This window comes from Leopardus geoffroyi, chromosome E2 (assembly GCF_018350155.1).
Source record: "Leopardus geoffroyi isolate Oge1 chromosome E2, O.geoffroyi_Oge1_pat1.0, whole genome shotgun sequence".
Taxonomy (NCBI): Eukaryota; Metazoa; Chordata; class Mammalia; order Carnivora; family Felidae; genus Leopardus; species Leopardus geoffroyi.
The window spans coordinates 47920090-47937789 of record NC_059335.1 but is presented as its reverse complement, the minus strand read 5'-3'; the positions used below and the strand labels follow the sequence as shown (position 1 = coordinate 47937789).

Below are 17700 nucleotides of genomic sequence, written 5' to 3'. Positions count from 1 at the left end.
CACATCCTTACCAACACTTGCTGTTGTCTCTGTTTTAGTCCAATTGTCCTCGCAGGTGTGAAGTGGTATTTCATTGTGGGCTTGATGAGCATTTTCCTAATGACCTTGTTGAACATCCTTTCATGTGATTACTGGCCATTTGTATACCATCTCTGGAGAAATGTCCATTCAAATCCTTTGCCCTTTTTGAAATTGGCTTATGTGTCTTTTTATGGTTGCATTACAAGACTTATTTATATATTTTGGATATAAAGAAATTGGATTTGCTAATATTTTCTCCCCTTCTATGGGTTGCCTGTCCCCTTTCCTGTCTCCCTTGAAGCAATTTTATTTTGATGAACTTTTTTTTTGAAGAAATAAACGTTGCAGAGAGTTGAAGCTCCAGTCTATGACCCAATTTCGCTGCCTCCCTCTTCAGAGATTACTATTCTAAATGTGATCTTTTTAATTCCCCAATTTTGTTTTGTTTTTTAATTATGCAAAATACCCATAAATGTTAACATCTTAACCACTGCAAGGTGTACGGATCAGTGGCACTAAGTATATTCACACAATTTGCCACCAACACCACATCCAGCTCTAGAGTTTTTTTTTTTTTTCATCTTGCACAGTTGAAACTCTATCCCAATTAAAACCCTAATCTTCCATTTTTCACTCAGGCCCTGTAACCACCATTCTACCCTCCATGAATGTTGTAAATACTTCCTATGAATAGAATCACAGTATTTGTCTTTGTGTGACTGGCTTATGTCAACTTAGCATAAGGTCTTCAAAGTTCATCCATGTTGTAGCAGGTGTCAGGATCTCCTTCCTTTTAAGGGTTGAATAACATTCTATTGTGTGTGTGTACATTACATGTACATCACATTTGCTAATCCATTCATCTATAAATGGACACTTGTTATAAATGTGTCTATTTGTCTATAGCCCAGTGGGCTAGATCTTCTATTGACCTCTACCCTCTGTATCATATTTTTGAATGGATTTCAATTATGTTTATTATTTAGAGGCACTCTAGCTATAGAAGGGGTAGGCGGACTTTGACCAGCACACCAAATTTGTCCCACTGCCTGTTATATATATATAATTCCATTGGAACACAGCCACATTCATTCATTTATCTATTGTCTATGGCTGCTTTCATGCTACAACAGCAGAGTTGAGGGACTCGGGCAAAAACCATATGGCAAAACCTAAAATATTTACTATCTGGCCTCTTAAGTAAGTCTGCTGTTTCCAAGGCAATAGTAACAAATAGATTCCAAAATGTGTAACAGCTCAAACACCAGCTTCTCTTCCACAGCATAGTCCAAAGCCAGCAGTTTTCTCCATGTTTGATTCATGTACACAGGATGCTTCCACTGCACGGCTCTGCAATCCCCAAGGGCCTCCATGTCTTTGCCTTGAGCTAGTAGAAGGGGATCAAGAACCTGGAGGGGACCCCCGTACTCCTTTAGCCTCGGTCCAGGAACGGAACTCATTTCTCACTCATGATTCATCAGCAAGAACTAGGTGCCTGACAATATCTCAAAGTAAAGAACGGCACATTCATGCCTCCTCCCAGTGACACAAGCTACAAATTTCAGTGGGAGGCCAGCTGTCTCAGCTATGCCAACACCCAGCAAGTGAAGAATCAGAATGAGCAAGAAAGCAGGCCGATATGGCTTGATTTCAGGAGATGGGCTTTTTCTGCCTGGAGAGGGCCAGATGGAATATTATAGAAAGCCAGAATGAAGAGCAGGCCTTTCAAAGATTCAGATAAAACCAGGTATCATCAAGCAGTTGCTAAAAGGAGAGAGAGAGAGAGAGACCCCTTCCTTGGGATATGGTTAGACCAGCTCATGGACTCTTAACCTGGATCAAGAACTGAGTGTTGGGGGCGCCTGGGTGGCTTAGTCAGTTGAGCGTCCGACTTTTGCTCAGATCATGATCTCGTGGTTTTTTAGTTCGAGACCCACATCGGGCTCTCTGCTGAGAGGGAAAAGCCCACTTTGCATCCTCTGTCTCCCTCTCTCTCTGCCCCTCATTCGCTCACACACACTCTCTCTCTCCCACTCTCTCAAAAATAAATATTAAAAAAAAAAAAGAATCGAGTGTTGGTGGTCTAATGACACCCCAATACAGTCTGAAAGTTTACACAGGTAAATAGGTTTCTTCTTGAGCTTTCTGAAGGCTCCAAGAATTCTCTGACCCCCCTCCAAAAAGTTACAAACAAAACTAAGTGTGGTCTAAAATTCCTTCCACATCCTGGAAGCTGCTGAGTGGGGGCATAAGCAATCCATCACCATAAGTTTGTTATTTGGAAAAACTGACCACATCTTAGGCCACTTTGGTTTTTGCTTTTCTATTTTGTTAGTTATAAAGTCAGGTTTCCCCACGCAAACCCAGAAATCAGTGGTAGAAAAATAACAAAGGAAAAACCCCTAAGCCATCTCATAAAAAACCTGAGAGCACAGGCTGAGCGTGTGCCAGGGGCGGGGGGAATGAACAGATGACGGTCCATCGAAGGTTAAGGTGGAGGTATCCGGGGCATGGAAGTGGTCATCCGCTCTACCTGCTGACCTTCCCTGGGTCTTCGCCAGCAGGATCACAGCACGCCAACCTTCAATACAAGAGCTGGTAAACGGTGGCACTGTTCTTGGAGCCTGTGACCAGATACTGGTTGTCAGAGGACACATCACAACACAGGATATCTGTAGACTCCTCTGCCTACAAGGAAAGAGAAGCCAAGAGTGACTACAGACAGGGGCCAGGCTCGGGCCAGAGATGAAGGCCTCACTTAGGGCTGTGTCAAGGCTAAGGACAGACCTGAGCCTCAGTCTGGAGACAACAGGGCAGGTCTCGTGGTTCAAGGTGAAGCCCATGAGTTCACTGGACCTCGGGTCCTCATTCCCCTTGATGTATTAAACGGCCCAGATACCACCCCAGAGGTACTTTCCAGCACTGTCCTTGGGACCTGACATAATGGATCTGAGGCTATGAGCTCTGAGTGCCTGGGTGTGGCCATCCCTCCTCCCAATACCTGAAACAACCTTTGTAGAGAAGGTGCAGCTAAGCAATGGATCGATTCATCCAGCGTGGTCACAAAATAGCTCCCTGGCAAAGGAAAGGCAGATGGAGAGGCCAGACACCAAGCTTGCATTCCAATCCCAGCCTCATTCCCAAGGGGACTAGGGAAAGGGCAACTCTTTCTCTGCCTCAGTTTCCCCATCTATAAAAATCAGAGATAAGACCCAAGCCATTCCTTCATCTGGTCCTACCCTCCTGCTACACGTGGGATCATGGTCAGTATCACTGAACAAAAGGACAATCAGATGGGATTTCATGTCTCTTCTCCCTGCCTGTGTCTTCAGGCTGCTGTTCTGTGTAGGAAGGCACCATTACAGAGAGAGCCAGAAAGGAGAGGGAGGGGGACAGAAGACAAACAGGGTGCCAGACCACAGCGGGAGAGGAAGCGGTGGGGAAGGGTAGGTGGGTGCAGAGGCAAGAGCAGCAGGCAGGAGAGTCGACACCTGGGTCTTGGCTTGGCTGCGCTTGGGGCTGGAGGGTGAGGAACAGACCCTGCAACAAGGCTGGGCCCAGATTCTGCAGATAGGCAGACACCCCATGGTGTGACAGGGCCCCTAGAGGTGTCACCTGGCTTCAACTCACCACAGGAGGAAAACTTGAGGTTGTGGTGGTGGATGTATTTGTTAAAGAAAATCTTCAACTTCTCCCTCCGGTGCGTGTGTAGGATTATGATGTCACTGTTTCTCAAGCCTACTAGCACCCACTCTTCACTGGGGTCATGGGTAATGCTGAGGATCTATTTGGGAAAAAAACTGGAGTCAGGGGTGCCTGGGTAGCTCAGTTGGTTAAGTGTCCAACTTCAGCTCAGGTCATGATCTCCCAGTTCATGGATTCAGGCCCCGTGTTGGGCTCTGTGCTGACAGTTCAGAGCCTGGAGCCTGCTTCAGATTCTGTGTCTCCCTCTCTCTCTGTGTGCCTCCCATGCTTCTGCTAGCGCTCACTCTCTCTCTCTCAAAAATAAACGTTGAGAAAAAATTTTTTAATTAAAAAAAAAAAGAAAAGAAAAGAAAAAGGACTAGAGTCATTGCTCCAAGCTGCCAACACCATCATTTGTGTCTCTTCTTGAAACCCGGCCCTTCCTCCTGCAGGACCCCCAGCTCCTAGCCACCGTGACTGCCCTCGGCCCTGGCACCTCATGCCGGAAATGGTGCTCCTGCACCCTCTGGTAGTTCCTCAGGTCCCAGGAATACAGGCTGGCGTCTTCACCTCCTGTCCAGAACTTATTGCCTGCGATGTCCACGCATCGGGATCCATACTCAGGGACTTCATGCTTCCTGGAGGGAAAAAAACTCATAGAGATTCACGCACTGGTTAAACACTGGGAAGTTCTGGGCCCAGGAAGCCCCCAGGAGTGCCCCCCCCCACCATATATTCTCCTCACAGACTCCCCTGATCCTACCGCACAGAGCGGGGAAGCGCTGTCCAGAAAGGGACACAGGCTTTCCCAAACACCTTACTGTCAAGCCCTCCCCTAGGTCATACCTGATCAAGATTTGGTTCTGCAAGTCCCAAATCTCAACAAATCCTTTGAAACAAGCCAAGCAGATCTGAGCATTGGAGGAGAGAGCCAGGGAATAGCACATGGGGCCTGTGGAGGCCAGCTGTGCCCTGACGCGAGGTGTGGGTGCCAGATCCCAAAGAGTCAGGTTCCGGGACAGACCCCCAGTGATCAGGCTCTGCTCATCAGGCAGCAGCTTGCAGGCGAGGACACGGCTCTGATGGTCCTGCAGGGACAGTTCCCACCCTCACATCACCACCTTAAGGCACGGGGTCAGAGTCTCACGCCAGAGATCATACCCGGGCTCCCCAAGCCTATCCCAAACATCCCTCACCTGGAAGTCCAGCTGGGCCTGTGGGGCCTTGTTGCAGGCATGCAGAGCGCTCTCGTCCCACACCTTAATGTAGCCGTGCCCACACGTGTACACGTGGTGAGTCAAGCCGCTGATGGCAATGGCGTAGACCTTCTTTCCATGGCGGACATTGCCAACCTTCCAGGACTCCCGTGGGGCTCTCTGCCTGACCACCACTTCATCAGGAACGGGAGGCTAGGGACAGGAGAAAGTAGGCGGCCATCAAAGGGCATAGCCCCAGCCTACTGTCATCCACAGCCTGCCGGTCCACTGAATGAATTCCTAACTGTTCACCCAACAGCCCTCTCTGACCCGGGGCGAAACCATGTTCTTATCTGGGGACCCCAGACCATAGACATCCTCCTGCACTAGCCACATGGTGCCCAGGCTTCCCTCCTTGACACACAGAGCCCCATTTTGAGACAATTCTGTGCACCAGCAGGATGAACAGGACCCGGCACAGCGCCCCCCGCGGACACAGCTTTCGAAGAGGTGACACTGTGAGCTGAGGGCCCTACATCTTGGTGACGAGGGCAGGGTAGCCTAGCTCAGAAGAAGTAGGGAGCTGCAGGACCACCCCCCCCCCCACCACCACCACCACTGCCTAAGGGAGAGAGAATAAGGACACACTGCGTGCCCTCACCTTCTTCTTACTAGCTTCTTATTTGGGGCAGGGCAGGGGAAGGCAAGGATCCCAAGTTTGGAAAAATAACACACTTACAATTGCCCTGAGGAATGACCAGACTTCTTCACTGGGAGGTGGCGAGGGGCAAGGCTGGCCTGCAGGGAAATATCAACACCCACCCGCTCACAGAGAGGAGCAACGGATAGCAACAGAACCGCAGGATTCAAGGAGAGGGCCGCTGTCCTGACACCAGGCCTGAGTCTTGTCCCCCACCTTCCCTGCCCACGCATCCCACCTGGGACTTACCACACTCGGGTCCTGGCAGGAAGCTACGACACATAGAGAGCAGAGAGGGGACAGCGCGTGAAATGCAGGGCTCTGTGCTGGGATCCCCTCTACCACCACCAGTCTTGTTCAAGGGGAGACCTACCTGCCATCCAGTTCTGCTGCTGCTTCTGGCTCCGCCTCAGAAAGCCAGCTGGCCTGGAGCTCAGATCTGTCCAGAGGCTGGAGGACCCACTGTTGTGGGGTCCCAGAGCTCATCTCCTGATAAACTGGGCCATGCGATGTCTGGGGAGCCGGGGGCTGCTGAGGCATCCCATACTCCCCCTCTGCTTGGGATTGTGCTTGGTGCTCATGCTGGGAGGAAATGCCAGAGCTTTCTAGCACGTTCCTCCACTCCTCTGGTTCATCATAAATTCTGAGTGTACTAAACGAGGCCCCCTCCTTCTCTCTATTCATGTTCTTAGATCAATCAAGTGTCTGAGCCACCCGGTTTTGGGCTTGAGAAATGAGTACATCAAACAGCTCCCGGGGTTACCAGTTCGTCCTGATCCCCTGTAGCAAGAGAGAACAGATGCAGAGACACAGATGTGCAGCATTCAGGGCCTGTTTAGGAGGCTCTGAGAACACCTCTCATGGTGAGAGGATTCAAAAGACGGGTGGCCGACTAATGTTTTACCCTAAAGGCTGGCAGTGATGGTGTCAAGGGTGAACGTTTCTCACAGACACTTTGAGATGTTAGTAGCAGGTGTTGGGTTTTTCCTAGACCCATCTAGACAGATGGCATTTCCAGTCCTTTTAAATCCGAGTCACCCTTTAATCTGGCAATATACCTTTCAGATGAGGACTCACCCCCAGTGTAAACATGGGGTAACGGGAAACTCCACTCATGCCACAGGCGCTTTCCCTGCCTTCAGGGGATCCCCGAAGGCAGTATGCAGACATGATGTTCCATTTGGATGGAGCAAGGTCACACAACCACAGAGAGTTTGCTGGTGGGGACATTCATCTATCCCACCCTATATGGTCGTTCTGAGAACTAAATGGAATCCCGTGTAGAATACTCAGGATTATGCAAGGCTACTGGCAGACCTTCATTAAATGGCAGTGAGTGCATTTATCTGCAGACTGTGCCAGGGACCAGACCTTTGAGGATTTAAAACAGACCATCTGCCTTCCCCCAGGCCACCCAACAGCAAGCCCTTGGACGGGCCTGGGGAGACCCAGCGTTCCAGAACACAGCAGAGCAAAAGCTCAGCCAAAAAATGAGAGGTGGTCTTCCCCTGTCTATGGAGACCATGCCTGGACGACCAAGCTCAGTCCTTGGTTCTCAGAACCCACCCTCCACAAATGCCCCATGGTCACCCCAGAGAGGCCAGGTTGCCTGCCTTTGGGAAGATGTAGTTGTATCGCCAGACTCCACTCCTCTGAACACTTTGAGCTCTTACTATGTGTTTAGCCTTGAACCAAACACACTCCTCACAACTGTGTGAGCCACATTTCACAGATTTTAAAAACCGAAGCTCAACTTTGGTTATTTAACCAGAAAGCACAGGGAAAAGGTTCAAATCCCGCCCTGTCTGGCTCTAAACAGTCTCCTTTCCTGCCTCTCCACGAGGAGAAGGAAGACAAATATCTACTGTCTTTACAAAAGTGGTTACCTGGGGAACCTGAGTGGCTCAGTGGGTTAAGGGTCCGACTTAGGCTCAGGTCATGATCTCACGGTTCATGGGGTTAAGGCCCGCATCACCCTCTGTGCTAACAGCAAGGAGCCTGCTTCAGATTCTGTGTCTCCCTCTCTCTCTGCCCCATCCCCATGCACTCGCTCTCTCTCTCTCTCTCTCTCAAAAATAAATTTAAAAAAATTAAAAAACAAATGTGGTTACTCTCCTACCTAACACTGCCACTTTTAGGGATTTAGCCTGAAGGTGCACTTAAATATACACAAAAGGACACCTGTACAAGCAGAAGCACCACATCACTGTTTGTGACAGCAGATAACTGGAAAAATCCAATGGCCACAGAAGGGACTGGTGAAATATCACAGTATATGCATTCTGCGGAATACTACACAACTGTTAAATGTAATAAGGACACATCTTTAAGGACTGGAGAAAAATCCAAGGTGTGTTAAAGAGGGGAGGGGTGGATCTAAGGTTCAGACAAATGTGCATAATAGCAGCTTTGGTGGAAAAGAAGGATGGAAATTAGAACCTATCTTTGCATATGTTTGTATGCACAGAAGAAATCAGGGAAAGCAGTCGTCTTTGGGAATGCAAATTGACCCAAAGGAAAGAAGAATGGAAGATTTGGCCACCGTAGAACCTGGGATAGTTTTTGCATCTGTGTGGCTCCTGGAATCTAAATGTAAAATAGTTAGACCTTGAATCTTTTCCTTGACCAAATCCATCTTTCTCACCTTCCCCCAAATGATAATTTGGGGTCCCTGTGATGCTCAGTTACTTGTTTAAATAATGTAACCAATTCATCCTGACGCCTTCAGCCTGCATTAAATGGGCCACGAGGGCTGGCTCACCCTGCTGAGGGTGGAGGCCCAGAGTACCCACATTCCCAGCCAGCGTGACGAGGATGAGCAAGCGGGGACTGGCAGCGAGCTGCCCTTGGGTAAAGCTTAAAGGCAGTGAGGCCATTTAGCCAGTATTTCACAGATGAAGAAGATTTCACCCTAAGAGTAAGACAAGGCTTTCTAGAAAGAGCAGAAGGAAGAGTCACTGTCACTGAACCCCGCTCTGCTCTGTCCCCAGAGCTGCAAATGTAGAGACCCCACCCCGTACCAAGCAACTCCTACCCCAGGTTCCACACAAAACGCTAGTGCTGGGGCTCCATCCTGCCCACAAGGCAAGCACTCACCGATCCCCATGGCTGCAAACTCACCCTGGAAGGCAGAAAGCCAAACCCCAGAGAAGGGAAGGCAGCAGCAGAACGGAGACCTCACTGGTGCTGAAACCCTTCCTCTCACACCCAGGCACAGCCCCCTCCGTGAACTGCTGCTATTTTTAAACCTTAGCTTAATTGATAATCAAGCCCTGGGTCAGAACCTGGGTCAGGTGTCCTGGCCCTGAATGGTACCTGAATGGTTCCTCAATTCCCGGGTGGGCGTGGCCACAACCTGCCATTTCCAATTAGACCCTGTGTCCTTGGAAGAGAGATAAGATGGAGGTCTGCCAAGTAAGGTCAAGACAGGAGGCAAGATGGAGCCAGAAACTTTTGTGGGGGAAGTCTCTGGATCGGGTTCGGGCCGCCCACTAGAGCCAGCATTTGCACAGAGGCCGAAAACTGGGTAGAGTTGTCCCCAAGAGCTAGTTTAGATTCATGTCTTCTGGTGAATCTCTTTGGGATTGAAGGCTGGTTTGGGGCTGAGGCCAATATGGGCTTTGATGAGAGAAGGGGGCCACTAGAAGGGAAGACCAGGGAAGCCTTTCTTTTGAGGCACCCCTCATCCAGTGGTTCTTAAATATGACACCCAGAGTGCAGCCCCTGCTCCCGCCCCCCCCCACTCGCCACAGAGACTCAGATTCTGTAGGTGTGGGGTGGGGACTGAGACTGCCTTTCTAACAGGTTCCTGGGTGCCACATTTGAGAACTACTGCCAGCCCCTCAGTCTGGTGGTCCCCTCCTGCAGGAGAGAATGGCGGTGAAGCTGGATCCCCTCCTACTCTTCCCCCCTCCCCCCCCCCCCCCCCCCCCCCCCCCCCCCCCCCCGGCTTGCTCACCCTTCCAATTGAACATGCTCTCTTCCACTCTGGTTCCTTTCTCATTTGCTGGCTTCCTTCTTTTGAAGCAGCAGTCCTGAAATGGCTGCTGTCCACAAAGAAATCTTTTGACCCCTAATCTCCAAAACCCACTGTCTCTCCCTTTCTCTTTCCCCCTCACTAACACACCCCTCATCCCCAAAAATTTTATTACTGCCTGTGGTCTCCCAGATAATGCCTGGCATTATCCTTGGCCCAGTATTTGAGATCTGTCCCCATCCAGGCTCAGCCTGTTCTCGCTTTTTCCCTGACTGCACCCTAACCTGACCCCAAAAGAAGTTGACTGCACCTTTCCATCCTCATACTTCCCTATGCTGTTCCTTCATCCAAGAATGTTGTTCCTTGTCCACTCATGCGTCAAATTTACACTCCCATGTACTCTGTCTGAGCATGGTGCCAAGGACCAGTGATCAAGCTAAGACATGGCCCAAGTCCTTAGGGAGCTCTGATTTGAGAGGGCAGGACAGAGGGTGGCTGATGTAATTCCCGAGCTGACGCATGACCATTTTTGGCGAGTTATCCCTTTTTTGACGAGTTATCCCTTTTTTGATTCTCACAGGAAACACACAGCAGTGAGGCATGGATTTTATTGCTAGTTTGGAAATATCAGAATTAATTCGGGGGGTCAGAACATCACAGAGACTTATCCAGGGTCTCACTGAACAGGTGGGAAAGCAAGGGTCCAAAGCCAGGCCTATTTGATTTTTAAAAATATGCTTGAGAGAGAGCTGTACTGAATCATAGGAGCTCTTTCTATACTCTGCGTATGAATCCTTTGGCAGAACATGTGCACTGCCTGTGTCTCTTGCCAACCTGTGGCTGGCCTTTTAGCTCTTAATGGTGTCTGTAGATGAATGGAAGTTCTTAATTTTAATTCAGTCCAGTTTATCTGTTCTTTTAAGGTTAGTCTTTTTTTTTTTTTTTGTCTTATTTAGGAAATATTTTCTGCCTTCAATACCATGATAATATTCTCCATTGTTTTATTCTAGAAGCTTCTCTATTTTACCCTCTACATGTAACTCTACAAAACTTGGCAATATCTAGAAGGGGAATACAGAGGGTCCAGGACAGAAGCCTGGGCCTCTCTTGAAGGGGGAAGCAGCAAGCAAAATGGTGAGGAGCCCAACCCTTCCATCAAACTCCTGATTTGAAGCCCAGGCCTGCCACTTCTCGGTTGCCAGCCTGTGCCTCAGCTTTCACATCTGTAAAATGGAGATGACAAGATTACATCCTTCTTAAAGCTGAGGTCAGACCTGGAGGTTTAAGAGGGCTTTGAAGAGGCCAGGTTTCATGTAAATGCTCACTGAGGGTGAGCAATTCTTAGGGGCCTACCAAAGAGGGAAGAAAAAGAGAGGGGAGAGAGGCCAGTGGGAAGTCCCCTGTGCAGTGAGGCAGCCCACAGAGGAGAGAGTTGCCAGCAGAGGCATAGGCTCTGGATCCTAATAGGCTGCATTGCTGGGCACTGGGCATGCTTCTCTGTGTCATCACTGCCCCCTCTCGGCTGCCCCAGGAGGGAAGTCACATCTAAGGAAAATGAGGTTCAAAGAGTTTAAGTACCTTGCTCAAGATCACACAGCAAGGAAGGGCTGGAGTGAGGGTTTGAGGCCAGGTTCACACAGCCCCACACAGCCCTCTTCCAGGCTGCAGGGAGATGGAAAATGCCGGGAACAGGGGGCCATTTGGCTTCAGCAGCCTGGAGGTGGTGGTTTCTGTGCATTCTTGGGCCAGACACTAGAATGCTAATATGTGAATCATCAGACGTTGAGAACAGAAGTGGGGGTACAGAGTACTTAACTGAGACATTTGAACAAAAGAAGAAATGGGGCAGCCTCTGTGGGGTACAGTGTCAAGAACAGTGCTTCCCAAGCTCAGAGGCAAGTTAAGGTAACCCAGGTACTTACCAATGCTCAGGTATCTGTGCCCTCCCCATTCCCGTTAGTAGGGAAGCAGCCTGGGCAACAGCATTTTTCAGACCTCCCACTGTGATTCTAATGCAAGCTAAGGTTGAAAACCACTCAAGTAGAGGGTTTTACAGAGAAGGGTAACAGGAGCACAGAGATTGTGAGAGAGGGTAGAGGGAAGAGGTTGGGAGATATTCCAGAGGCTGGGGAAGGAGGGACAAAAATGATAAAGGAAGACCCCTGTGGTCTTGGGAATTGTTGAGGTCATGGGCACAGGAGGAATTTAGTTTGAGATGGAAAGGGAAAATGACCACAAAAAGATGGGCAAAGACAGTTTCACCCTCTTGTCCCTCTGCCGAGCCCATGGATGGAGGTGCCCATCCTGAGCCCAGGCTATACTAGGGTTGGTGGCCAACAGGTAGGACCAAAATTGTGTGAACCAGAGTGTTGGAGCTTCCAGGAAAGGAAACAAAATGGGTCCAGGACTGCAATCAAATGCATCTGTGCACCCACCCACTCACTCACCACCCTTCCCTCCAAGTGGCCAGTGAGCACAGTTTTATTGCTCCCTGGTTGCACTGGTCTGGGAGGACACAGGGCTGAGCCTACAAACCTGGCCTTGACCCTTGTGAATTTAGGTCTTTGGAGTGAAACTAACAGTTGAACTGTCAATTATAAATCAGAGTGGAGAGTGTGACCTGATGAACTTAGGGAGGGTGTGACAGGGGAATACAGATAAAGGGGACACACCAGATGTGAAAGATCACGAGTGATCCGTGAGGTGTGCGACATGAAGGATGGGAGGCATCAGTGGGGAAAGCAGTGGGGGGATGGGGAGGAGAGCATGGGAGAATGTTCTAGGTAGAGAGCATAGCAGGTACAAAGGTTTGGAGAAGTGCATTTTATTTTTTTAAATGTTTATTCATTTTTGAGAAACAGAGAGAGAGTGCGAATAGGGGAGGGGTAGAGAGGGAGACACAGAATCCAAAGCAGGCTCCAGGCTGTCAGCACAGAGCCCAATGTGGGGCTTGAACCCATGAACCATGAGATCATGACCTGAGCCAAAGTCGGATCCTCAACTGACTGAGCCACCCAGGCGCCTCTGGAGAAGTGCATTTTAACAAACGGGAGAATTTTCTAGGGGCTGGAGCACAGGGAGTGTGTTGTGAAGGCAGGGAGGGCAGGGATGTGTGTTCTAATGTAGGGAGACTAGGTGGGGAGCAGCAAAGGATTCTGAGCTGGGGGAGACAGGAACGGACTTGTGTTTTGAAAGGACCAGGCCTTCAGTGGATAGTTTGGGGGAAGGCGGCAAGATTGGAGTCTGGAGACCAGTTAAAAATGCTCAACATTAGCAGTCGTTAGGGAAATATAAACCAAAAGCACAATGAGATACCACTTCCCATCCACTAGGATGGCTAACACAACAACAACAACAACAACTAAGAAAATGATAAATGTTGGTGAGGATATGGAGAGACTGGAATGCCAGGGCATTGTTGGTGGGAATGTAAAATGATGCTGCTGCCGCGGAAAGCAGTTTGGCAGTTCCTCAAGAAAGTTAAACACAGAATGACCATATAACCTAGCAATTCCACTCCTAGGTACATACCTGAGAGAACTGAAAACAGAGGCTCAAACAGATTTTTGTACACCAACATTCACAGCAGCATTATTCACAATAGCCAAAAGGTACAAATAACCCAAGCATCAATCAACGGACGGCTGGATAAACGAAATGTGGTCCATCCATACAAGGACTGTTAGTCACCAATAAAAAGAAATGAAGTGCTGACCATGGTACAACGCGGATGAACCTTGAAAACCTTACACTAAGTGAAAGAAGCCAGACACAAAGCCTGCATATCGTATGATCCCATTTACATGAAATGTCCAGAATTGGCAAATCCAGAGAGACAGAGAGCAGATTAGTGGCTGCCAGGGCCTGGGGAGCCGGGAGCGATTTCTTAATATGGGGTTCCTTTTGGAGTGATGAAAAAGATCTGAGATTTGGACAGTGGTGATGGGTCCACAACACTGTGAATGTACCTAATGCTACTGAAGTACACACTTTGAAACAGTTAAAATGGTAAATTTTATATTATGTGTATTTTACAACAATAAAATAAAATCAGACATTGTGTCATGAGCTACAGGCCTCGCAAGTTACCATAGCATTTTTCCTCTTCCTTCATCCAGCAGATACCAGGCAGTTTAGCTGGTGGTTTTCTTAACTTTTGCTCCCCTAGTAGAAGAGCCAGCCAGCTGCAGGTGCCCCCGCCCCCAGACACCCTTGCCAGCTATAGTCAAATGGCAGCATGGGGCGGGGTGGGGGGTGGGTAACGTTAACAGGGTGGGGAGTTTGTGGGGGGGGGTTACAGTGAGGAGCAGCACTCAGTGGGCAAACACTGAGGTCCCTGTTTGGATCCTCAAAGCCTGGGCTCAAATATCGACCTTCAGATCTCTATTTGGGGGGTGCAGAGCCCTTTGGCGGGCAACTGGAAAGCAACCAAATTCTAAGACTTGCGCTCACAGGCCAGTGTGAGCACTCGATGGTTGCTCTCATCAGAGGCTCCCTGACCCCAGGAGTTTCTCTTTCAGCACTAGACCCTCCTCGGGAATCCACCTGGACACCCGTTGCTGATGAAAACGTATATAAACCATATAAACATAGACACAAAACATTTCTTCCCTTACTGATTTACTAACATCATCCACTCAACTGAAATTATTCAACTACCAAGGTCCTGCCCAGCCCAATAAGCTGTCCCCACTCCCACCCCCAGTGACTTTGTGGTCCACAGAGTAAGGCTGGAAAACACAAGCTCCAGGTAGAGGGCTCAGAGAGCTGGTGGAGGACACAGCACAGGGGACCCAAAGGAGAGGGGGGAGGGCCAGCAAGGGGGCAGTGGTGTTGGGCTGAGCTCAGTGTGAAGGCAGGGAAAGCCCTCTGGGTATTAACACCGCACCGCAGGGCTGGGCCCCTGCCCACTGTTTACCTGGTCCCTGCACTTCCTCTAACTCCACTGTCATGGGGAGGCCTCAACCCACTGTTCTTTACTATGTGCCCTTCCCAGGGCTGTGGATCCCACCTCCCTTATCTATTGCTCTTCCTAGCCAACTCACACTCGCGGCCCTACTGTGGAACGCTTGGATTCTGTGGAACGCATTCCGATTTCTGTCTTGGATACCCCTGTTTCCAAGACATCTTTAGGCACAAACCCCCTGACCTTTACTCTCGGGCCCACTGGCAACTGGCCCCTTCACAGTCACCCACAGGGGCTCAACTTAGGTGAGTTTGCAGTATGCGCCTCTGAGTAAGATTTCTCGGGGCGGGGGAGGGCGGGGCGGTGGAGGAGTATGCTTCTTTAAGAGTTTGCAGTGCCCTGGCCTAAGCCTTCTGTGCGTTCCAACTCTGGCCTGCCGGTTGTCTAAGGTAGTGTCCACCCCACCCCCACCACCGGTGGATCCCCAGTTGAGTTTTCCACCAAGGGCTCGGACCGGGCTGCCCCAGGAACACCCCTGGGATCAGGGTAGGGAGGAAAGGTCCTGCATCCGGGCAGCCTCACAGTGGGGGGTTCTGTGCTTCCAGTCCCTCCTGGAGAGCGGCCCGGGCTTCTTGCGCCCTGCAGTGAGCGAAATGGCCACCGGGGGCAGCAGGGGGCCGAGGCTGGTGGCCAGTGGCTGCTAATGGCTTCTCAACTGCGAGTCCCAGAGCCCTGGACACGCAGGCCCGACGCCCCTGCCCTTTCTTGTTCAGGGGCCAAAACAGTGCCCTGGTGGGAAGGCTGCCACCTGGCTACCCACGCCGCACGCTGTGGCCCAGGACGGATGGGACCCAGAGCCTCAGGTCCCCACCCTGGGAGCGCGTGGGCCCGGGGCTCGCCGGCCAAGGACGGGTGGCAGACACGAGGTACGGGTAGCCGAACTGCCCCTTACCGTGGCGGGCTGGAGGAAATCGGCCGCGCAGCGCGAGGTCTTCCTGGAGGCTGGGCCTGTGCTGAGTGCCTGTGCGATTTCAGCGGCTGGCAGGAGCTGGAGGCACAATGCAGGATCACCGGAGCCACCCGGGGACTGGCAAGCTGTTGCAGGCAGAGCTGGAGCAAGAGGGAGGCTCTGGCCGCTGGCTGCCCGAGCGCAGTTGGAGCCAGGGCCCAGCAGAGCAGGTTCAGACGCGGGGCTAGAGTCCCGGGAGCCTTGAGACCAGTTGGATTTGCTGGGGACCACGTGGTCTGTGCTGCGTTCTGGCCTCAGAGCTGGGGGAAGGGACTCGCAGGGAGCTCTCCCAACCGGTAGACTGGGGACTCGTGGAGAAGACCAAGATTCGCTCATCTCCTGGTCCCCGGCACTTGGTCGACCCTGGCCTGTGGCAAGGGGAAGGGTGTCCTCAGTTCCCTATCAAGAGACAGGATAGCACATAGAGTGGGGTTGTAGTCTGGGGAGAATGCAGACGTCAGAGGCAGAGAGGACAGAAGAGTCCAGAGGCATCTTCTCAGAATTCTCTGCCAGGAGGAGAGGGATGATAGCCCAGGGGTAGCTGTGCTGGGCCTCTTGTTCCCAAGATGACATTGGAGGCCTGTCCTGCCTTGGCCTCTCTCCCCCAGGCCATCCCCTCACCTGCTGGGTGCTGGGCAGCCCTATTTCCCTCTAAGCCTCAATTTACCATCCTGACCTGGACAGGGCAGGAGCAGATGTTCTCTGAGGACCCTTCCAATGTGACAGGCCAGGGTAGAAGGGTGTGCTGCAGGGACAGAACATGCTGATGGGGACTGAGGGACAAAGGCTTTATTTAATCCTGGCCCTTCCAGGCTCACAGCTCCAGTTCAGAAAAAGAGAAGAGCTTTTGTGAGGGGACAGAGGTCTCCAGTGCCATGGCTCCTCTTTGTTCTGATAAGGCTTCCACTGGGCCCAGGCAGCTCTGGGCTGGAGTCACCTATGAGCACTGAGGCTACAGGATATCAGGACCACTGGTTGATGGAGCCATTCGACTTCATGAGGCTTTGCAGGTATCTATTTTCTGTTTCCTCTTGTCCTTAGTATCAGAATAGAGCACCTGCCCTGGATAGTAACAGACCTACAGAGAAAGAGAAAACCCTCAGGGACCATCTGGGTGGGAACAGCCTTGAGTTCTGTTGCCAGCCCTCACCCTGCACTGACAAGGGCCTGAGACCCAGAAACCATGGTCACATAGAACATTGGTATCAGATCCCGGACAGATTGTCCTCAGCAGCTGACTCTCCTAGAATCCCTGCCTCGGTCTTGCCTCAGCAGAGAAACTGCCAGATGCTGCTGCAAGCCAGGACTGCACAGACACAACTAGTGGCTGCTCATGAACCAGGATGGTTGGCGAGTGCTGTGGCTTTCTGGCCTGTGTAAGGGATATTAGCAGCTGATTTGCTGGGTGACCAGGCCATCCACCTTTGGGCCTGTTTCTAAATAAATGGCCTGGGGCACTTTGAAGTCTGGAACTACCCAGAAGTGCAGGTTCAGATAGTCAGGGGGAAGACCTTGTTCCCTCCTATGTTCTGAGGGGTTCCAGGCTCTGCCTCCACGCCCACTTAGTTCCCAGGAGCCTGGGGGCAGAGCAGTAGATAGGGATTTCTACAACAATGGCATCCTCAGGACACTCTGCTGAGGTCCTACACCATATCATTAGCTTTCTAACAGGAATGGTGCCTTTGAAATACTCAAGATAGTACCCCTGGCCAACACCGGTAGCTCGAGCTACACAGCATGCAGCAGCAGGTGTCAGTGCCTCAGGGAGTGTACGGTCTCTGTATACGTAGGGTACATTGTGTCTGTGACCAGAAGTGTATCTATGGGAGGGTCTGTGGAAGAGAGGTTTGGGGGCTCCCTGTGTATGACTGTGTGCGTGGTTTTTCACGCCTTAGAGGACTGAGCCTGAGCATCTCTTCATTAGTCATTTTTACATCTTTTTAAAAACTGCCTGCTAGTATCATTTTCTGGGTTTTATTAAATTACTTATCTCTTAATTGTAAGACCTTTTTATATATTAAACTTTTATATCACAAAACTTACAAGGGTATTTCCACTTTTTGTGCTTTATCTTTTAACTGTATTTGGAATTATTGAGAACATATGTATTTAATTTTGAAAACTCAGTGTTTTGGTATGTTTGCTTATGGTTGGTTTCTAGCTTTCATATGGTGCTCAGGAAAGGTTTTCTCCATTCCATGAAAATAC

At 50.4% G+C, this 17700-nt stretch overlaps 1 protein-coding gene across 3 annotated transcripts; it reads right to left on the bottom strand.

The window, feature by feature from the left end:
- Window positions 1-2323: 2323 nt before the first annotated feature.
- TLE7 (TLE family member 7) lies at window positions 2324-17602 on the bottom strand. 3 transcript variants are annotated; one of them, XM_045443432.1, is made up of 10 exons: window positions 15436-17602; window positions 5975-6381; window positions 5851-5873; window positions 5641-5699; window positions 4902-5114; window positions 4552-4793; window positions 4202-4343; window positions 3652-3805; window positions 3033-3096; window positions 2324-2709 (listed from the first exon to the last, which is right to left on the bottom strand). In XM_045443432.1, exons 2-10 carry the CDS (start codon window positions 6283-6285, stop codon window positions 2424-2426), a joined length of 1494 nt encoding a protein of 497 aa, XP_045299388.1. In that variant the 5' UTR covers window positions 6286-6381; window positions 15436-17602; the 3' UTR covers window positions 2324-2423. The 3 variants fall into 3 exon arrangements, with proteins under 3 accessions (XP_045299388.1, XP_045299390.1, XP_045299391.1); XM_045443434.1 differs by having other exon boundaries at window positions 2495-2709; window positions 3023-3096; XM_045443435.1 differs by lacking the exon at window positions 3033-3096 and having other exon boundaries at window positions 2559-2709.
- Between the last annotated feature and the right edge of the window lie 98 nt (window positions 17603-17700).

Bases quoted from the DNA above. Each gene is read 5' to 3' on its own strand.
- TLE7 (XM_045443432.1), bottom strand. From the start codon at position 6,285: ATGAATAGAGAGAAGGAGGGGGCCTCGTTTAGTACACTCAGAATTTAT. The intron at 4,344-4,551 runs GTATGACCTAGG...TTTTCCCTCCAG, and splicing joins CAGAACCAAATCTTGATCAG to GAAGCATGAAGTCCCTGAGT. The intron at 2,710-3,032 runs GTTGTTTCAGGT...CTTTCCTTGTAG, and splicing joins GCTGCACCTTCTCTACAAAG to GCAGAGGAGTCTACAGATAT.